Source organism: Hakea prostrata, chromosome 10 (genome assembly GCF_041222555.1).
Source record: "Hakea prostrata isolate BN-2017 chromosome 10, UWA_Hpros_2, whole genome shotgun sequence".
Taxonomy (NCBI): Eukaryota; Viridiplantae; Streptophyta; class Magnoliopsida; order Proteales; family Proteaceae; genus Hakea; species Hakea prostrata.
The window spans coordinates 24,858,098-24,879,878 of NC_142609.1; the positions used below are offsets into that span (position 1 = coordinate 24,858,098).

Consider the following 21,781-nt stretch of genomic DNA (forward strand, 5'->3'; position numbering starts at 1 on the left):
GTAGATGTTTTTTTTTGGTACTGATGCTTTTTTTAACCTTGAGATATGCACATGGCACGTGTATTATCTAACGTTTTGTTTTTACTTTGAGAGGTATAGCTTTTGCAAATGTCAGTGAGTTTTAAGGTATTGTAAGTTTAGGATTATGAAAATTGTGTCGATTCTTGTTCTTAAGAAACTTAAGTGATTACTAATTCTTGCAACATCTTTGCGTCTTTTCAGGAATCCAATTTACTAATTACATACTTGAGGTGACCATCTTAATCAAATTAATTTAAGCATCCTGCAACATTCCCTTTTCTGTAACAGTTTTGGTTGAGGCTCAGAGATTCTTTTTAATTTGGTGGTGAGGATCGTACAATACCCTGCCATTCTGGGTTGAAATGCTATAACCCTCTTTGTGAGTGTTGATTATATGGAAGGGCAGTGTTATAAGAATGGTATTGCCTTTGAAAAATCTTCTGGCCAGGGGCTAGGATACCCAGAGGGTCATATGCAGATTTTCGCTGCACAAAAATTTCCCAACGATGGTCGAAGTGGGTTCGCCATTCTTCCTGGTTAGTGTAATGAGGTAGATACTGCTTCATCCCAAGGTGGGCTTTTTCACAGAAGTCTAGAATTCTTTTGTTCTGAGTTAAAATGTGTTCCAAACCATCAGTTCCTTTGGAATCAGGTACTGCTGAAGAAAGGAAGGCCACCAAGTAGAAAATATCTTCCTCTGGAATTGCTACAGAAGTCCTGTTATTCCACCTGCAAAAAATGGACAAAGAAAAGCATAAGATGTCAAGTTTTTGAAGGTATGCATCGGTGCTAACTGAGTTTTTTCAACTATTACTTGAATTTGTTGAGTGGGTAAATGAGGATGGGGCCATTGCTGGTATCTTTAAGGATGTTTCCGAAGACCTCGCTAGCAAATTCATGGATTCTCGTTCTTGGAATCAGAAGATTGAGCCATGGGTGTGGAACTTCCCACAGACCTTTTGACCGCAGCTTTATCTCAGATTCATGCACTCTGTCTAGGAAATCCAGGTAGGGGACCTCTGTTAAGAAGAGCGTTGATGGGATATAGCTTAATTGAGACAAGAGGCTCTCCACTTCCTGTTAGCAAGAGAGGAAAAGGTAGTGAAGATCATATTAAGTTGACATTGTGCACGTGTTTTTTAAGACATAACTGATGAGAGAGATAAAGTGGGTGATGACATCTCTAACCTGGTTGCTGGTGTCATTCTCATCTGAGTTGAAGTTTTTGGCCATTTCTAGGCAGTAAAGAGTCTTACCATCCGAGTTGAATTGTCTGGCTTGAAATGGGTCTTGAGGATTGAAGGAAGATCTCCAATTATTAAGTAAACCAGTCTTGTTTATGATCACAAATCCTTCAATGTAGTCGAAAGTATTCTCAGAAGATATTAGATACTCTTGGTCCTTGGAAAATATGGAGAAATTTGAGTACAGAACTCTTATCCATTTCACCTGTTGAAGTGATGGGTTCTTTGTTAATGATCAATATAAAGAAAAGAGAATATCAAGAGAGAGAATATTGGTCATATACCATTTTGGGTGCTGGTTCAAGAGCAATTCTAGCACGGGTTATGATCCCAAATTGACCCAGTCCTCCTAGGACACTGTAGAAGAGGTCAGCATTTTGCTTCTCAGAACAGTTCATCACTACTCCTTTTCCTGCACCATGCAGTTGAGTTCACATGATTGTGGTATATGTGTGATTCATTGTAGGCATAAAAGCATAAAAGCATGCTGTGTTGAAATGTTCTAACAGACCTGTGACGACCTCTAGCTGGTAGACATTACTGATCTGTGGTCCATGCCGGAACGCTTGGCCACTGATTCCAGCGTTGGATAGTGTTCCACCAATAGTGAGATGGAGATAGTCTGTCCAAGATTTTGGTGCAAGCCCATATTTCAGGCTTGCTTGGAGGATATTTATCAACAATTCACCACCAGAAACATCTATGAAAGGGAGCTCTCCAGCATGGACCTTCATTTCAGGTTCTTGGAGTGATCGCATATTGATGACAACTCCTCGTTGTGCTTGTGACTGGCCTTGAACTGAGTGGCCATGACCTCTAGCCGCGACTGTAAGAATGGAGCTGGCTTCCAAATGAAAGATATGTTTTATGGTCATAGCAATATCAGAGACCGTCTCCGGATGTAGAATTGCACACGGGAAGGAATGAGATTGGTTTCCGAAGTCTATGGCTGCATGGTGAAGATTATCAAAAGAAAAATGCCCGTCAAGTTTCAGCATCTTCAGTGAAGAACAGACGATGGATGACTCAAAATTTGATGCAGTAGAGATGATTGAAGGGGAGTTGGAGAATGTGTGTATCCTGGCTGCTAAGCAGCTCAACAGCAACAACCCGATACATCTGAGGAATATCATATTGACTGAAGGAGGCAAAAACTGGAAGAAAGATCTCAAAGATTCAAAAACCCCTCTCTCTCTCTCTTTTTGTGACTTGTTGGAGCAAGGGAAAGGGAGAGGTTTGAAGAGACATAGAAACTAGAAACCAGAGGAGAGAATTTAAAGAAGAGGCTTGGTTGGCTAGTCAACCCTTTCAGTAGTTAAGACTCTGTATGTAGACTGCCTACACAGGTGGGGAGAGGTTTTGGAATTACTTTTGTTCTTCTCTGTGGGCACTTAAACTGGTTGAGAGTGGAGATTTTACATAATCTCCTTGAAGACATTCGTCATATCATCAACCAAATTCCTACCTTTTCCATCAGTGACCAACATGTTTCAGAATCTCTTCTTGAGTAGATAATATAAGGTAAGGATAATTTTGCAATTTTCAGAAGAGATATTGTCTTCGATGATCCAAGCAGTAGATTCATGAGGATCTAGTGATTGATATGACATACTTTTACTGGAGAATGACAAGTATGTCCATTAGATTCTTCTACTAATTAGTAGTGAATTGAATAGTTAGGAGGGGTTGTCCTTAGGCGGCCCTCCCTTTTTTGCTGTCAGAAGAGAGTTTAGTGTTTGTTGGAAAGGTGGGGCAATGTGACATGTGATTCTCAGTAGGGGTCGGTGTTTGTTTCAGGGCCTGAATGAGAGAAGTGGCCGTTAAAAATGACACCTTTGAATGGAGAGAACACTAAGATGGTTGATCTCTCCATCTGCTACAAGGATTAAGAAGTGGGGTAGCCCTAAGTGGAGGGGGACCTTCACAGACCCACTTCCCAGTTCTTCACTTTTCCAGCCTTTCCCAGGAACTAGCTTAGCCGGGGCAAGAAGTGCAGTTGCAGGAGATGACAGCTTTGAGTTGTGGAAACCCTAAAAAGCTACGCATCCCATTGCTGGATTAGCCCCAGAATCCTCTTGTTTATTCTATTTGTCTTTGCATTTACAACAACTTTTCCTTGTTACTGAACACCACGTTTGGATTTTACAGCTCTTGAGGGCGGGAAGGGGAGAGAGAAAGAAGGGGGGGGGGGGGGGTCATGATAGAGGGAGTTGCTATTGTCAAGCGCAATTAATGCGCTTGACGGTTAAGCGCACCGTCCGATTAGATCGGACGGTGCGCTTTATCTTGTCATTAAAATAATGCTATAACTCATTAATGCGTGGGTTTTGGTGCTGACGGTTCGGTCTAACATAACCCAACGGTTCAAGTTGGGCGGTTCGACTCAAATGAGAGGATACGTTTTATATACAATCCAAAACAGTATATACGATTTCAAATTTTAAAATCAACATATACGATCTTCAAAATCTTTTGAAAACACAAAACCCAAACTGTTCACAGCTCCAAACCTCATTTCGTGATATCGTGAGCTCCAACGCATCTTGGGAGGAGAGCAGCAGGTTGACAAGATCCAAATCGTTCCAGCGTTGTTTTTGGTGTTCCCTGATTTTCGATCGGCTGCGCATCTTGGGGGTGTGTTGAGAGGGCGAGCGTGCGTTTGAGGAACGCCCTTTTCGTTTGGGCCCTGATTTGGGCTCTGAGAAACGATTCTTGAGGACTTTCTGTGCTTCCTCGTCACACTAAGTGATTGTAACTGGAACAATCGGACGAAATCCGTGCTGTTGGTCTTGGTGTGGTGGTCAAGGGCTGTTGGGCTTGGCGGGTGGATTGGCGAGGGGATTCGATCTTGTCGAACTCTCCGGCTTGGACCTTCGTCTGTTTTTTGGTTTCCAGTCTTTTATCTGGGTTTTTTAGCTTGGGTGCTTTCCTTCTTCTGGGTGTTTGGTCCTGTCTGTCTTCGTTTCGCTGTTCTGGGTGCGGTTTGTCTTTGTTTCTTTTTATCTTGTTCTTGCTCTTCCTGTTGTCCGTGTCTCCTCGTTTTGGTGTCCTGGTGTTTGTCTTCTGGTGGGGGGGTTGCGTTTGTTGTTCCTGCGTCGGCGGGGGTTGGTTGTCGTCGTTCGGTCGCGTTCCTTTTTGTCTGTCTCTTTTTGTTTCGCTGGGTTCTCTGTTGGTTGTTTTTTTTTTTTTGGGTGGTTTTGGGCGGTGTCGTTCCGTTGGGGGTTTTTTTGGGTGTGGCTCGGTGTCTTCTTGTTGGGTGTTTGGGTCTCGTTCTTGTTCCCGTTTGTTTTCTGTTCGTTTCGTTTGTTGGTGTGGTGGTTGGGTTTGCTCTTTGGGTGGTTTGTTTTTTGTTGGTTTTGGTTTGGTTTGGTGCGTGGTTTGTTGTTGTTTTTGGGTTTTGTGGGTGCTGTTGGGTTTGTTTTTGGGGTGTTTTGTTTGGGTGTGGGTTGGTGGTGTTGGTTTCTTGGGTTGTTTCGTGTTTGGGTGGGGGTTGTGGGTTGGTTGTTGGTTGTTGGGTTTTTGGGTGTTGGCTTTTTTGGTTGTTGTCTTGGTGTCTCCTCGGGGCTTCTTTGGGTCGGTGTTGTGGGGGGGGGGGGGTGCTTGTTGCCACCGTCCGATTAGATCGGACGGTGCCTTTATCTTGTCATTAAAATAATGCTATAACTCATTAATGCGTGGGTTTTGGTGCTGACGGTTCGGTCTAACATAACCCAACGGTTCAAGTTGGGCGGTTCGACTCAATTGAGAGGATACGTTTTATATACAATCCAAAACAGTATATACGATTTCAAATTTTAAAATCAACATATACGATCTTCAAAATCTTTTGAAAAACACAAAACCCAAACTGTTCACAGCTCCAAACCTCATTTCGTGATATCGATAGAAGCTCCAACGCATCTTGGAGAAGAAGAAAAAGAAGCAGCAGGTTGAACAAGAATCCAAATCGTTCCAGCGTTGTTTTTGGTGTTACACCTGATTTTCGATCGAAGCTGCGCATCTTGGAGAAGAAGAATAAGTAGTTGAAGAAGAAGAAGCAGAAGCAGTAGCAGTTTGAAGAAGAAAACGCCCTAATTTCGTTTAGGGCCCTGATTTCAGAGAAAGCTCTGAAGAAAACGATTCTTGAGGAACTTTCTGTGCTTCCTCGTCACACTAAAGTGATTGTAACTGGAAACAATCGGACGAAATCCGTGCTAGTTGGTCTTCAAGGTGTGGTGGTCAAGAAGGCTGTTGGGCTTGGCGGGTGGCATTGGCGCAGAAGAAAAGGATTCCGATCTTGATCGAACTCTCCGAAGCTTGGAAACCTTCGTCTGTTTCTTTGGTTTCCACCAGTCTTTTATACTGGGTTTCTATTAGCTTGGGCTGCTTTCCTTCTTCTGGGTGTTTCGGTCCTGTACTGATACTTCAGATTTCCGACTGTTCTGGGTGCGAGAATTATCAGATCTTTAGTTTCATTATTTATCTTGTTCTTGCTCAATTCCTGTTGATACACGATGTCTCCTCGATAATTTGGTGTCCCTGGTGTTTGATCATCACTAGGTGAAGCAAAAGCAGAAAGGGGCTTAGCGTTTGTTGTTACCTAGCGTCCAAGGACAAGAAGGAGGTAAATGGATTGTCGTCGATTCAGGTACGCGTTCCATTTATTGAAATCTGAATCTCTATTTTGCTTTCGCCCTAGGGTTACTCTGTTGAGTTGCCTTTTTAAATTTTATTATTTGGGTGGTACTCTTAAGCAGGCACGGTGATCGTTCACGCCCTTGACAAGAAAGCCAGAGCATATTATAATTTGGAAAGCCTGTGGACTACGGAAATGTCTTCTTCAGAATCTAACGAGGTGATTATGAGAAGTACTCGATTCTTACCAGTTACCACGCTTTGATATTTAACCTCAGAATTCGTACTTCGTTTAGAATCTGGATGCTGAGTGAGATTCACAAGCAAGCAGTTTGACTCTTTAAAGGGATAAAGGATTTGATTTAATCTTGTTAGAGTATACCAAAATAATGGATTCCAAACATGGAATTAATGGAAAATGCGTGAAGCTATAACTAGCATCATGTTGTCCATTATAATGGGTATATTAGCATAGCAGAAGTGTAGAACCATAGATCCTGAGGTTTGTCTTTCTTAGCCCGATAAGGGAGTGCTTTTCTGTTTGAAGAGTGCCTGGGATTGGATGAGAACCTGATTAGGATATTACATTGCAAAGAAAGATAATGAAAAATATACCAAATTACAGAATAGTTCTGGGCATGGGGCAAGATTGTGGAACAGAATTGAGTTGTTGGATTGCCAAATTGGAAAGCTCCAAAAATTTTGAGTGTCAGAGATAACTGATGGACCTTCTCTTTTAGTAGCCTATCCTGAATCTCGTTTGGTAACTCAAAACCTTGGATTTTAGAATCAAAATCCTACTCCTCCAGTGATATGGTTGATCGGACAACTCTTCACCTTCTTTTATGTCATTTTTATTCTCTTAAGTCTCTGAAGTCTCGACCTTGGTTACCTTTATCCCATAAAAAGATTATTCTGACATTTGAATTAATATTTTTAGTCTGTAATATATTAATTTTAATGTTTTTACCCCAAAAGTGTTACATGCATGCTTGGCATGCTGGCATATATTTATTGATGCAGATTGAAGAATTGGAGAAGGCCTGGTTCTTTATTGAATCAATTTTGCGGAGCTTTAGATAGAATTTGATACAAAATTAGAGTTTCTTTTTCATTTTCCTTGTTTGCTGATATTTCCATTTTATATGTTTACTAGTTGTAGTCAATTTCTGTTTTATTGGGAGTGGTTAATTATATATATGTGGTTGTAATCTTGCTGTGGTATAGAATTAAATCGTATTGAAAATTGGTGTGATTGTTGTGTGCGTTGCTACAGCCACTATTTGGTTGATGATTGTGCTTCTCCTCTCCCATTTACTCTCTTCTTTAGGCATATCCAGGATTACTTTTTGATGCATCTTTTGGTAGTGTTCACTAAGAATTGAGTGGTTAAATGGGCTAGGAGGTATTTTATGTTGTCTATTGAAGCCACACTTGTAATTAAGAATTCTGTGGATAACGCGTTGAGGTGGAGGAGGTTGTTAGTTCCATATAATTAGTTTGAGGACTATATACTTACCTACTTACACTAGTAAGCAATTACTTAGGCCTAAGTAACGTGCACCATATACTTGCTGCTTCACTTCAGAATAGAACAGAATGAATATGGTCCTCTATCTCTTTGCTGATGCCATAAGGATTCATTATTCATGGTGGTCAAGATGGATTTCTCTACATGCTGTGGATTCCTGGGTTAGTTATCATTCATGGTGGTGATGGTGGATTTTTCTACATGCTAAGGTAGATTGACTAGTTTAGTTGTTCTCACTGCTGCTTCTACTTTTGCTTCTTGTTTCTCTTCTATTTCTTATCTGTTACAGGTGGTTTTTAAACCTCTGAAACTGTTTTGTTACTCTATTGGCCTCCTTAAACTCCCACTATTAACTTCATGCAAACCACATCTGATCTTCACCTTTTGTTAGTCTCAAAGCCTTTGACCTAATTTGTCACATCCACCCAACCGGAATCGGATCTACCCAAATACCTGAGGGAGTGATTCACAATCACAAGATTAAATTCACACACAATTACCAACCATTCCACATAATAACATAATCATAATCAAGTTACAGTAAGTCTAATAGTTAGTTAATACTAAGTATCAAAGAATATTCCTGAAGAGTATCAAATTGGGAATAAACAATATCAAACTAAAAAGAAAATAGGAATTCAAAACTTCCAAGGTTTACAACTCTTTTTCTAAACGTCAATTCTAGAAGTCACGATAAAGTCTAAAAAAGCGGAAGAGAACATAAATAATTCCTATCAGGGCCACCACCCTCTTGTATGTGATCTATTGATGCTTAGAATGGTTGGACTCCATAGGAGCAGTCCTAGCAGGGGCATGAGTCTCCATGTCCTAGCAGAACATAAATGTTTATTGAATCAAAAATTTTGAATTGTGGTTAAAGTTAGATATGTAGTCTGTGCAGCTTTACTGCTACAGACGCTGTAAAAAAAAATTCTTGAAGCTGCAAAAGATAAGAAAATTGTTGGTCAGCATAGCACAAAAGAATATGAACTACCAATAGCAGGTGCTGCTGGTGCATTTGTACATGGGCTTGAGGATGAATTCTTGAAGGTGAGACGATGAAATATAACTTTAGTCAACTACGACTTGTCAATTTACTCCATCCTTAGTCTTCATTGTTATTGTAGTTGAGATAGGAATATCTGGTCTCAGATTATCTTACAGCACTGCTAGAAAAGCTTGTATTGGATGTGCTTGTGGTGGACATATTAGGTGGGTAACTGATTTTTTATGGCTTATGATTTCTGTCAAAAAATTATGCAGTATCATGCAATATCTTATACAGCTTGATTTCAGTGATCTTTAGGTTTTCTCTTCTTCCTGCGTGGTTATTATTTTGATCGGAACCTATTTAAGATTTCCCGTTGGATTACATTTACTGATATACCGTGTTTTATCCCTATTGAAAGCAATTATTCACCCTATAGTTGGGATTTAATTGTTCCGAGTTTACTGAACATAGATACAACCCATGATTTCTACTTCTACCCAAATCCTGTCTTTGCTTTGATGCTTACCTTTTGAACTGAAAATTTCATTCTCCATGCAGTTTGTATGATCAAATATTTTGACCCAGTAAGTTACCCGCAAATGCCGATTTTCATTTGTTCAAAGCTGGGATCGAGCCCAAGTGGGAAGACCCTGAATGTGCTAATGGAGGCAAGTGGACTGTAACTAGCAGCAGAAAGACCAACCTCGATGCCACGTGGCTTGAAACTGTAAGAACCTTCGCTTCTTCTTCCTGCTTTATTTATTTATTTAAAAAAAAATTTGGCCGGGGGAGGGGGGCGGCGGGTTAACAAGTTCCTTTAAGCTCCTTGCTGGTATAATTAAACTGTGAGTAATGGTTTCATTTATAGTTGATGGCGCTTATTGGTGAGCAATTTGAGGAAAATGATGAGATCTGTGGAGTAGTTGCAAGTGTGCGCCAGAGGCAGGATAAGCTTGCATTATGGACTAAAGCAACTTCCAATGAAGCTGTTCAGGTAATGTCTGTAGAAGAAGATTGCCTCCTCTATCTGTATCCATCTATTTTATCTGCATTCTTGGTATCCATTGAATTTAGTAGTATTAATTAGATTATGGATTACAATTTTCTGAAGCCAACCTATTCTTTGTCTTGGTTAAACACACAACACCAGCTCCCCCCCCCCCCCACACACACACACAAAAAAAAAAAACCACAAAATAGGAAAACCTCTCTTTTGTAGGTTTTCTTTTCAACTGTGGATAGAGAGATCTACTATCCACATCAACTTGGGCCACTCGTCGTATATGGCCCTTGAAATGAAACAAATGGAGATACTCAAATACCCCAGTAGAAGGGCATTTAATGTCCAAAAAAAATAGTCCAGGTTGGCCATCAGCGTAGAACTTACTATGAGTAGTGATGTACATAGTTATCCCATTAAAAGGAAAGAACACAGTTAAATTATACACCCTCACCAAATAGTTACTATAGTTAGATTGTTGTTTTGTGATTTTTTGTATTTGTCTTAACATTGATCCTTTTGTATGTAAGAGTAAACAAAGTCAAAATTTCTATCTTACACAAAAACCTAATCGGTTGTAATAGTAAAATTATGAATGGTAAACTTTCACATCTTATTCCTAAATTGCCACCAATTTCATCTGTTTATAGGAAATGTCGTGTGTAAGCAGCAGAAGGATGATTGGCAAATCCAACCTTTGGATAGGAAGGGCATGGTCTAGACTGAATATATGTCGATTTTCAATGTAAAATGCAATTATCTACCCCCATGTATTGGCATAATTTCCTTCTGTTGTTAACCATCCGTTTTCTTCAAAGTAACATCTAGACAACATCATAATGCAGCCCCTAACGGTCAGACATGTGATAGATGTTGGTTTGAGACCTAATGTCCTACGTTCAGACCTAATTACCTCATTAATTTTTTTATGTTTCTAAATGATATTTTGCAGCATATCCATGTGTTTTGTTAAGTGTCTCCATGTGTATCAGATGTCTCTTTTGCGTCTTTTCAACACATACATGAGACTTTCTTAAAAGTCCACTCCCAATGAAGTGATAAATACTTGATATTTCACGACTTGGTGAGGGGCCTGTGTTTTTGCATTTTATATTAACAATCATGTTGGTTGTGTTTGTTACTAGTCTCTTGCACACTTTTAAGGTGTATCCCTTAAAGCTCAGCAGCTAAACATAAAGTCTTAATTTTAGAACTTTAAGGCACAAAACACAAAGCCTAAAAGGATTAAATACCTTGACAGTAATGCATCAAAGATTGAGATCACTGGGTCGGATGTTTTGTTGGTATTTTTTTTTTTTGGGGGGGGGGGGGGGGGGGGGGGACTGATCACTCATTAAACATTTATTTGTTTTCACTTTCATTCACCTCACTTTGAAGACCTAATTTTTATTTTCCTTCCCCACGTTCCTAACAACCACACGAGGATGCTTATTTAGTAGTATGTAGTTGTAACGTCTGTTGGGAATTAATGACAGCATAAAGTTGATGCCTCCCGCTTGTTCTAATCATTTTTATGTGCAGATAACCTGAAAGAGAAAAGCTTTGCGCTAGTTATGTATACATCTTTGACTTCCATCTGTGTTGGTTCTTTTTCTTTCTGCAGATGAGCATTGGGAGGAAATGGAAGGAGATTATTGACGTTACTGATAAGATAACATATAGCTTCCATGTGAGTGGAGTTTGGTGATGAATGCTAACATTACATCCTTATTTGATACCATCTCCATCTCATGCTTATTGATTGTCCTCTTTCTAACCCATGAGTCACCCATTTGCGTATTGCAGGATGATTCAAGGAGTCAAAAATCAACTAGAGGCCGATACAATGTGTGAGGAAACAATTTTGGTTTCTTTTTTTGATGCAGTGTGAGAACAATTTTGGCTTCTTGTTTTTGGGTTTGGGATTTCTCTTTTGGGGTTTTGGGTTGAGGAGTGCTCTGAGATGTAAACTGGGATGACAATTTTACTATCATTTTTCTTGTTGATCTGCTACACAAAAAGCTACCTGGAGTCTGTATTGTAAAACAACTTACTCTACTATGTACTTTTATGCTTTGTCAGTGTCTTCTTCTGTGGTGATTTCCATACGATTAAGATTTATAAAATTGAACATTTGTCTATTTTGGTCGTCTTCCCACCTCTATCATTTTATAATGTGGACAATGACCTATATATGTAATGGCTTTTGCACCAGCTGCTCTGGATCTACTTGAGAAATTCCCCTTGGCCAATCAAAACGGAGTAGTGATGTCTTTTAGTTTAGAATACACTTTGGAGGAAATTGACATACTTTGAAATTACATTTCTTTTTAAATGGAATGATGAAACGGAGTCGTTCCGTTTAAACAGAAACCATTCCGTTTTGTCTATGAGTCTTATGAAACGGAGTAGTTTCGTTTAAACAAAAACCATTCCGTTTGGTATATGAATTTTATGAAACGGATTGGTGAAAAGAAAGTAGAAGTTGCAAACCTTGTTGCTCCAAAGCTTCCTGTCCTCATAAGATTCTAACTTTTCAACTTTAGTCCTCTTGTGCTGGCATCCCATAGATAGCTGCAACATAAGAAAAGCTTATCAAAAAAAACAAAAAAATCTTGTTTAAGCTATCAACTTTGCATGGCATGTAAGTGAATCGGGAGTTTCTGGATAATAGAACTTCATTTTAAAAATTCACTTGCCCAATCACATTTAAAGAAAACAAATTCAATTATTCAAGAACCGAGTTCTCAACATTGTCAATTTACACTGCCTATGGATCTCAATGAAACTTATGATGCCCCCCATCAATGCTATGGAGCTTGAATATCATTCAGTATTGGTTGGATTGCAATTTTGCTACTGTCATGCGCCATTAATGCGGTCCAACTGTTAAATTTGAAAATGTAATAGAAATGTGTTGCATTCCATGATTGGTCCAACTCTCGATTAGTTATTATATTTCAATCTGCAAGAGCCCGAACCTACTAGCTTCACTGATCATGTATGGTGGTAGTTATGAACGCCCATGTTGTATGGTGGCAGTTAAAGCACCAATCTTGTGAATCAAACGTAAATATTAGAACATTATAAATTGACCCCAATTTGAAATACAGTTAAAATATAACTTTTATTTTAACCAAGTTAGTAAAGCCGTCGATGGCCGTACAACCAGGGAATTCAAGAATGCCATGTGTTATTGTTTCAACCGCATTTTGGAGAAAATGGAATTTGTGTTTAAAGTTGGTAATGCATGTCGACCCCGGCATCGGTCGACCGTCGGATTTAGTAGTCCGGACGGAATTTTCGCCCCTCTTTCGCCGGTGTTTGAAATACAAAATCAGAAAACCAGCTGGTTCCTTTTTAAACGGAACCACTCCGTTTCAGAAGACTCATTTACCAAACGGAGTGGTTCCCTTTAAACGGAACCAACCCGTTTTAACATAGACGAAACGGAATGGTTCCGTTTTAAAAGGAACCACTCCGTTTCATAAGACTCACAGACGAAACGGAATCACTCCGTTTCAGAATACTCATTTACCAAACGGAATGGTTCCTTTTTAAACGGAACCAACCCGTTTTAACATAAACGAAACGGAATGGGTCCCTTTTAAAAGGAACCACTCCGTTTCATAAGACCCAGTGTTAAAACGGAATGGTTTCTTTTTAAACGGAACCACTCCGTTTTAGAAGACTCATTTACCAAACGGAATGGTTCCTTTTTAAACGGAACCAACCCGTTTTAACATTGACGAAACGGAATGGGTCCCTTTTAAAAGGAACCACTCCGTTTCATAAGACCCAGTGTTAAAACGGAATGGTTCCTTTTTAAACGGAACCACTCCGTTTTAGAAGACTCATTTACCAAACGGAATGGTTCCTTTTTAAACGGAACCAACCCGTTTTAACATTGACGAAACGGAATGGGTCCCTTTTAAAAGGAACCACTCCGTTTCATAAGACTCACAGATGAAACGGAATGGTTCCTTTTTAAACGGAACCACTCCGTTTTAGAAGACTCATTTACCAAACGGAATGGTTCCTTTTTAAACGGAACCAACCCGTTTTAACATAGACGAAACGGAATGGATCCCTTTTAAAAGGAACCACTCCGTTTCATTAGACTCATGTTAAACGGAATGGTTCCTTTTAAACGGAACCACTCCGCTTTAGAAGACTCATTTACCAAACGGAATGGTTCCTTTTTAAACGGAACCAACCCGTTTTAACATAGACGAAACGGAATAGATCCCTTTTAAAAGGAACCACTCCGTTTTAGAAGACTCATTTACCAAACGGAATGGTTCCTTTTTAAACGGAACCAACCCGTTTTAACATTGACGAAACGGAATGGGTCCCTTTTAAAAGGAACCACTCCGTTTCATAAGACTCACAGATGAAACGGAATGGTTCCTTTTTAAGCGGAACCACTCCGCTTTAGAAGACTCATTTACCAACGGAATGGTTCCTTTTTAAACGGAACCAACCCGTTTTAACATAGACGAAACGGAATGGATCCCTTTTAAAAGGAACCACTCCGTTTCATTAGACCCAGTGTTAAAACGGAATGGTTCCTTTTTAAACGGAACCACTCCGTTTTAGAAGATTCATTTACCAAACGGAATGGTTCCTTTTTAAACGGAACCAACCCGTTTTAACATAGACGAAATGGAATAGATCCCTTTTAAAAGGAACCACTCCGTTTCATAACACCCAATGATAAAACGGAATGGTTCATTTTTAAACGGAACCACTCCGTTTTAGAAGACTCATTTACGAAACGGAGTGGTTCCTTTTTAAACGGAACCAATCCGTTTTAACATAGACGAAACGGAATGGGTCCGTTTTAAAAGGAACCACCATGTTTCATAAGACTCACAAACGAAACGGGCTGGTTCCTTTTTAAATAGAACCACTCCGTTTCGGAAGACTAATTTACCAAACGGAGTGGTTCTTTTTTAAACGGAACCAATCTGTTTTAAAATAGACGAAACGGAATTATTCCGTTTTATAAGGAACCACTCCATTTTATAAGACCCATAGACGAAACGGTATCGTGCTTTTTTATACGGAATGACTCCGTTTCGTCATCCTCTATAGATAATACGGAATGGTTTCTGTTTAAACGTAACTACTCCGTTTCATAAGACCAATAGACGAAACGGAATGGTTTCTATTTAAACGGAACGACTCCGTGTCATCATTCCGTTTAAAAAGGAACGTAATTTCAAAGTATGTCCATTTCCTCCAAAGTGTGTTCTAAACAAAAAGACATCACATTCGACGGCTTTACTCACTTTGTTCATTGGAGACAAGTTAAATTTAAACTGTATTTGAAACAAAATATTTAAAATGTTTAATGAATTGATTTAAGCTTTATAGGAAATGCGGATCACATAGAACATAGGAGGCATCTCTCAGTTGGCTAATCCAATTTTCATACTCTACAGATGATCTTCCTCTACATCACATTTCTCATGTACATTTGACCCCAAACATCTAAAATGATAAATTTGTGGGATTTCATAATTTTTTACAATCAAAAGTGTATGAAGGCAATGTAGGTCCATGGCAAACAACTGCAACCACATAATTTGTTAGATAGGCAGTGGTGAGAACCATATCACTCATTCGCTCTAATATTGAGATGGCACATTACACGCAAAAATTAAAGCATAAACAACTTATTACAAATGAGTTTTGTTTCTTTCCAACACACCATTTTGAACCCATACACCTCTAGGGCAAGGTACAATCACAAGTACCACATACAACCTGCCATTGTTATTATTCAAAATCTTATTTTTCATGGTAATTAGTTGAAGGAAGAAGTTTTTTTAGATCCACTAGATAAGAATGTAGATTACAAGATAAGCAGGTTTCAAACTAGTTTCACAACCAATAAGATTTGAAACCTGCTTTAGTCTTTCTGGGGTGACCAAAGAAATTAAGAATTAATCAGAATCTTCTTCATTATCCTCAAAATCAGAATCACCAGCAGGTTCTTCCTCGCTCTCTGAATCACTGATCACATACGTGGCTGATCAAGTACCAGGCTGCAAAACGAGAAAGAACGGCAACATCATAATTTGGTGGATATACAATTCCTAACTTCCAAATGCTGTTAATTAATATCTTTACTTTTTCAAAGTCGTCAATGTGGATCACTGAGATGATTAAACCTCAAATTGCCTGAGCCAGCTCTTCCTTGCTTCAATCTTCTTGCTGAATGCAAGCTCGATGGCTTCTCCATCTTGCTCATCTGCCCATAAAAAATCCTTCTTGTTCTTCTGAAGATCTTTGAAATATTCCTTGCCTTCTTTTGATGTGCTAGTACCCAACCCCTGCCCAGATAACAAATGTGATTATAATTGAGATGGGACATGAAGTCAAACAGGAAATTGTGCACCAACTTAGCACAAATGAAACTGATACCAAACAGGAAAAACAAATGCACCCAGTCACTTGAATTACCACAATAGACAACCACCAGTGACATGCCATACACCAAGTGCACAACAGCCTTGGGACATTTACTAGCCTTCTACACCAATATGTTGGACCAAAAAAATACTCACACAACAGTCTAGACAATCTAACTAAAATTCAGAAGGTAGATTGAATTGAGAAGAACAAGATCATGTACTAGGTTTGGATTTTTATTCAAGTAAAGCTTCATTTATGCAATTCTACAGGGAAATTGATAAGAACACACCATATTTAGTGTTGATAGTCGCATCTCATGGCTATTCATTTGAGCTAAGAAAAACTTATAAATATAAAATGGAAAAAGGAGCATGAAATTGAGGCCATTATGCAATTTGTAAACTTGAGATATAACCAGATATTGCATAACTTTTTTGACAGAAATCATAAGCCATACAAAATCAGTTACCCACCTAATATGTCCACCACAAGCACATCCAATACAAACTTTTCTAGCAGTGTTGTAAGATAATCTGAGACCAGATATTCCTATCTCAACTACAATAGCAATGAAGACTAAGGATGGGGTAAAATGACAGAATGCAGTTGACTAAAGTTATATTTCATCTTCTCACCTTCAAGAATTCATCCTCAAGCCCATGTACAAATGCACTAGCAGCACCTGCTATTGGTAGTTCATATTCTTTTGTGCTATGCTGACCAACAATTTTCTTATCTTTTGCAGCTTCAAGAAATTTTTTTTTATAGCGTCTGTAGCAGTAAATCTTCAGATGCAAACCTCATTTTCCCAAGAGCAATGAAAGCTTCATTTCTGACCTCCATACTCATGTCTCTTACCATTTCTGACCTCCATACTCATGTCTCTTACCATTGTGCAAAGCTGAAAGCAAGCATTATAAAGGACATAAGTAATGCAATACATACAATACACTCAATAGTTTATCCAAGAAAGGACTCCTTTCAAAGGAAAGTAGAGTGCAATGACAGAACATGTTTCTCGTACTTTCTTCTTCGTTACTTTTTTTCCTACCTCCTTTGTCTTCCCAGAACACCCCCCCCCCAAAAAAAAAACAACTACCTCTGGAATCTGAAGCCGATGATTCAACATCTATTTGTTTCCAATAGGCATGACTACAGTAAAGAGACTTTGCATGAGATTACAAAGCACCAGATTCACTAAGTTTCAGAACATGATCTATGGTTTAAAAACAAAACAAAAAAAAAAAGAAGGATAGCAACAAGAATTCCCTTATTCTTTAGCAAGCATGCTGTGTTAGGATTCAAGAATCAAGGGAAACTAAGGAATTGCTGAAGAAGCTAATCAAGCAATTGATCAGCAAGTAAAGAGGGAAGGACTCAAAAACAAAGGCAGAGTTAATATTATGCATTTAATAATTCTTGTCGTACTTTAGGTCGATTATGAGACAAACATTTTGTCCTCAACAATAGTTACTTTGTCAAACTACAAAAAAATTAGAGCTTTAAGAAGATGTCTCTAATATGCTCTATCCATTTCTAATTCTACATCAGAAAACATGCTCCCATCTCAGTTAACATTTATAAAGTACTACTTTCCTTCTCATACCAATCTGGATTCGACCATTTGACACACATGCATGCAGCAACTTCTTTAAGTATCAAGGAAGTTACTCAACATGGCTCAGGGAACAACTTTTAGCCCCATGTATCATAATATGTCTCCATAATTGCTTTTATGCGTGGCCGTGTGGGTATAACTCCAAGAATTCTAACAATAATGGAAAAGTTGTTTGCAAAAAAAATACTATTGGTTCCGATGTCCAATAAAAGCAAGAGATTCCATTATTCCACAATGAGAATCGTGACTTTTCCAGAAGTTCAAAACTTGAGCATTCTTAATTCTAGCAGAAAAATAAGTGACATTTCAAGAACACCAAGGCTAAAAGCTAACAGAGAAGAACAAAGAGACATCAAAAGAAACTCTTGAAGTGTTACATAAAGGTTGTTTTATCCATATAAATACCTGGACAAACACGATATTAAACCAATGTGTGCTATCCACATCACTGCCAGCTGCAAATACAATTTCCCCCAACTTAATGAACTGGAATCACAGTGAGAAAATTTGAGATACTTATAGGGTACACAACATAGACAACAATTACTGTCAAAGACATTCACGCAACAATGAAGGAGGTGGAGTCCAAATTTGACAAATGCCACCCCTAAGATAAGCTCCACATATAACCAGTAAAAAGGAACCGGTGTAAACAAAATCAACCAAATAACACATTTAGTAGGGCAAAATTAAATGCACTAGAGCCTTCCTACACCATACAAATCATGATATTTCACCTGCAATATTGGGAAACAAGGCTGTTCTTCCAACATACTTGCAAATTAGCAATGTTACCATTAACATGATCATGATGGTACTCATCTCCAGAAATCTCTAGATTATACCAAGATATAATATGAACACGGAAGATTGATTTTCCAACCTAGCACGTATGATTTGATTTTCCAACCTAGCACGTATGATTAATGAATGATCACAAACGTACTCTGACAGCTATGGTTCAGGAATAAGTTTGATAAGTTCCAAAGGTGTCAGCTGTTTCATTTGTCCTCTGCCATGTGTTGCTTTCAGACTCAGGAAAAGGCAACTTTTGTTTTTTCTTGTTTTCATTCAAAGCATCAAGCCAGTGATCCTCTTGAATACATTCTTCAGAATTCTATGAATTTCATTGATGAGTTGGTTACATAGTCATAACACTACAACAGAAAGCAGAAAGCGACAAGGTCACAATAACACGAATTTTAAGAAAAATCAGCAAGTTCCATAAAAATTTATACTTCAAGCAGAGAGAAAAAAGTAACACAAGCACAAAAGTATAGAACTTTAAGCCAACCTGCGAATGGACAAAAAATAAACATAAAAGAAAAAGCCATGTAATAAGCATTACAAGGTAACAAAATAAAAGGAAAAGAAGCAAATTGGTCTCACCTTACGAACGGCAGCCAACCTAACGCACTCATCCTTGTCTAGTAAAAGATCAACTGCAATGTCATAGCATCCTGCAATCAAGCCATGTCCCTCAACATCTGTGTACTCGCTTAGAGTGGCTAATACACACAATGCAGCTCCCTCACAAATGGGTAGGGGTCCTTCATAAAGCCAAGCAACAAAGCAACCAAGAGATGTGGATGAATGTGAAACCTGTCGACATTGAAGAGAAACCACAACCTAACAGTAACAGAAGGACTGAAAAAGAACGACCGAACAATGCCCTCTCCAAGCTCCAATTTGGTGGATAACAATGACAAGTTTCCGTTTGATTCTGCAATTGTAAAAAGCGCAGAGAGGAGTCGGGTAGTAAGTTTCGAAGCATTTTCTCCCACCACCGCGTAAGAATGGATGATTTCAGCTATGGTATGTGAGAGATGCTGGTGATGGAGGGCAATATCTGAGAGGAGTTTAATTAGATACGTGGGGAAGCAGGAAGTGGTCACGGTTGAGTTGCAGAGATTGGACTAATTTTTCAAGCATATGAGAAATTGTCGCCTCGGATGTTGAGAGATTAAAGATGAGAGCCCTTGCAGAAGCTAGTGATTGAAGAGAGACGCATCGTCCGTTTGTAGACCCAGTTGTAGTGAGAGTAAGTTGTTGTTCACATCTGCGCCAGATTTGTTCTTCGATCCCCATCTAGGCAACCATTGATTTTTGTTTTCGTTGCAAACCTGAAATGTGGGATTAGACATTCGAAATGGGATTAAACCAGGAGCATTTTTAGGAGAGAATTTTTACATACGATTTCGTGTTTCTTCTTTTAAGACCAGAACGCTGGAACGAGAACCCAACGGCTTCTTCTTCTTCTCCGTTATCTCTCATGTGAGCAAAGCTTGGAATGAAGCTTCTTCTCTTCTTCTCCGTCAGAGGTTCAAGCAAACGCTGGGTATAATTCTGAAATGAGGTTGGGTTTTGTGTTTTCAGTTTTTCGACCGTATATTTTGATTCAAAATTTGAATTCGTAGGTTAAATTTTGAATCAGGTATAAAATACTTAAAACGATGGGATACGAATCGCTCGTCTTAAACCGACGGTTTGCGCTGGACCGAACCGTCACTTGAACCGACGTTTTAAAAAGCTGGATTTCAGTTTTTTGTATTATTTTAATGGGAAGATAAAGCGAGCCGTCCGATTAGATCGGACGGCTCGCTTAACCGTCAAGCGCATTAATTGCGCTTGACAATAGCAAAACGCCATGATAGATTAGCATTATTCGACTTGGATTTTGCAGCGAATCTTGTAAAGAAGATTTAAAGCATGGGTACTTGTCTTTTGGGGACAACTAACAATGAAAAGATAAAGAAAAGCTAAAACCCAAGACAAGCCATAATAACAGATACTATGAGAAACAATTTTGCAACTCATCTGGCACTAATCGATTTGAGAAGGTGACCGGACATGATCGTGGACGTATAACCAACTTATGAGAAAAAGAAATTGGGTATTCTTTGAAACGTACGAACCATGTTTTAAGCGACTAAGATTTAATGAATGGCTACTATTCAATGTTGGGCACGAGTACCATCACGTCAGCGGCACTAGCCTAGCAAGATTTCATACACATTAGACAAAATTTTACGTGATTCACTAGAAAGTTAAGTCTATGGCCAAACAGATGCGGTGTTTATTATGAGGAAGAAGATGAATAGCATTATAACCAAAGTGTTTTTCTCCCCCTTCTCAATTTAAAATGACCAAAATATCCTTACACTGAAAAATTCCCACAAGACTGAAGCAATACATGACCTCTAATGGTTTTGGGTCTACAACAAGTAATTTCAAAGAATTCGAAATCTAAACAAGATTCATGCCATCTGGGTAATGGCTAATATAAGAAATGGCCATTTGGATAGGTTTAGACTTTGAAATGAACTACAAAAATGTCACATGATAAAAATTTTCACCATAATGCCACATTACAATTCACCAGCCATCCTCCTCATCATCCAGGGAGACTAAACAAATCTTTGCTGTCGAGGAGTTGGTGAGGAAACAAAATTGTTAGGATCATCGAAACCTATGAGATTAATATATAATCCATTAATGTTATCATGTTCCCCATTTTACTTACATTCTACTCTAATCATGCTTCCTTGTCTTCCTGCTGCACTATTCTTTCATTCGTTGCTCAAGATTTAGAAGAAAGTTAACAAGTAAACCATTCTCTCCCATAAAAAAACCTAAGAGATTAATTAATGTCTGACCCTAAGGGTGTCAAAAATTGTTATATATGCATGTATGTATAAGAATTATTTGCTTTGTCTTCTTTTAATTTTATAATGAGGGTAATGGACTCCAGTTTAGACAATAGAGTTGCAAATAAAGTCGTACCTTTATTATAAGAGTATTGACTGGCTAGGACGGTTATGAAAAAGATGGTGTGGATGTATAAGAATGATAATTAAACCAAATTAAGCTCTAATTGAGCCGAATTTAGACCTAAATGATGGTGTCTTATGTATATAGTGCCATCATTTGCCGGCCATTTTTGAAGGATTACAACAACTGAAACAAAAAAAAAAAAAAAAAAAAAAAAAAAATAATCTTTTTTTTTTTTAAAAAAAAAAAAAAAAAAAAAACCCAACCCTAAAACATAAAAAAAAAAAAAAAAAAAAAAAAAAAACCACCACCCATAACCACCCCCCCCCCCTCCCCCCCTCCCTATTAAAAAAAAAAAAAAAAAAAACAAATAACAACCCCCCCCCCCCCCCCCCCCAACAACCCACCCCCCAAAAAAAACCCCCCACCCCCCCACAAATATTCCCCCCCAATTTTTTGAATATTTTAACCAATAATTTTGGTAAATTTGATACTTATCCTAATCTGATGTAAATATGTGGTAAATTTGAATTATTTCTAAAAATTATTCCATTTAAATTCTCTTACC

At 38.5% G+C, this 21,781-nt stretch overlaps 2 protein-coding genes and 1 long non-coding RNA gene across 5 annotated transcripts; 1 reads left to right on the plus strand and 2 right to left on the minus strand.

Moving 5' to 3' along the window:
• Positions 1–386: 386 nt before the first annotated feature.
• LOC149002341 (cytokinin dehydrogenase 9-like) lies at positions 387–2,481 on the minus strand. The gene is made up of 5 exons (XM_089138692.1): positions 1,777–2,481; positions 1,550–1,677; positions 1,210–1,470; positions 836–1,098; positions 387–750 (listed from the first exon to the last, which is right to left on the minus strand). Exons 1-5 carry the CDS (start codon positions 2,396–2,398, stop codon positions 387–389), a joined length of 1,638 nt encoding a protein of 545 aa, XP_088994818.1. The 5' UTR covers positions 2,399–2,481.
• Positions 2,482–5,120: 2,639 nt separating this feature from the next.
• Positions 5,121–11,542, plus strand: LOC149002342 (eukaryotic translation initiation factor-like). The gene is made up of 7 exons (XM_089137746.1): positions 5,121–5,690; positions 5,805–5,892; positions 6,002–6,099; positions 8,960–9,128; positions 9,270–9,395; positions 11,026–11,091; positions 11,208–11,542. Exons 5-7 carry the CDS (start codon positions 9,273–9,275, stop codon positions 11,253–11,255), a joined length of 237 nt encoding a protein of 78 aa, XP_088993872.1. The 5' UTR covers positions 5,121–5,690; positions 5,805–5,892; positions 6,002–6,099; positions 8,960–9,128; positions 9,270–9,272; the 3' UTR covers positions 11,256–11,542.
• A 3,421-nt stretch (positions 11,543–14,963) lies between these two features.
• LOC149002343 (uncharacterized) lies at positions 14,964–19,923 on the minus strand. 3 transcript variants are annotated; one of them, XR_016170395.1, is made up of 6 exons: positions 19,637–19,923; positions 18,832–19,565; positions 17,848–17,897; positions 16,460–16,725; positions 15,540–15,742; positions 14,964–15,454 (listed from the first exon to the last, which is right to left on the minus strand). It is a non-coding gene; the product is annotated as an uncharacterized LOC149002343 (long non-coding RNA). The 3 variants fall into 3 exon arrangements; XR_016170396.1 differs by lacking the exon at positions 17,848–17,897 and having other exon boundaries at positions 15,581–15,742; positions 19,637–19,922; XR_016170394.1 differs by lacking the exon at positions 17,848–17,897 and having other exon boundaries at positions 19,637–19,922.
• Positions 19,924–21,781: the final 1,858 nt, after the last annotated feature.

What these genes read in the sequence shown, in the direction of transcription:
- LOC149002341 (XM_089138692.1), bottom strand. Translation starts at nt 2,398, where the DNA reads ATGATATTCCTCAGATGTATCGGGTTGTTGCTGTTGAGCTGCTTAGCA. An exon ending in CCAGCTAGAGGTCGTCACAG is followed by an intron (nt 1,678 to 1,776) that starts GTCTGTTAGAAC and finishes TGCATGGTGCAG; the next exon opens with GAAAAGGAGTAGTGATGAAC. An exon ending in TACCCACTCAACAAATTCAA is followed by an intron (nt 751 to 835) that starts GTAATAGTTGAA and finishes CATTTTTTGCAG; the next exon opens with GTGGAATAACAGGACTTCTG.
- LOC149002342 (XM_089137746.1), top strand. Translation starts at nt 9,273, where the DNA reads ATGGCGCTTATTGGTGAGCAATTTGAGGAAAATGATGAGATCTGTGGA. An exon ending in CTTCCAATGAAGCTGTTCAG is followed by an intron (nt 9,396 to 11,025) that starts GTAATGTCTGTA and finishes TTCTTTCTGCAG; the next exon opens with ATGAGCATTGGGAGGAAATG. An exon ending in AGATAACATATAGCTTCCAT is followed by an intron (nt 11,092 to 11,207) that starts GTGAGTGGAGTT and finishes TGCGTATTGCAG; the next exon opens with GATGATTCAAGGAGTCAAAA.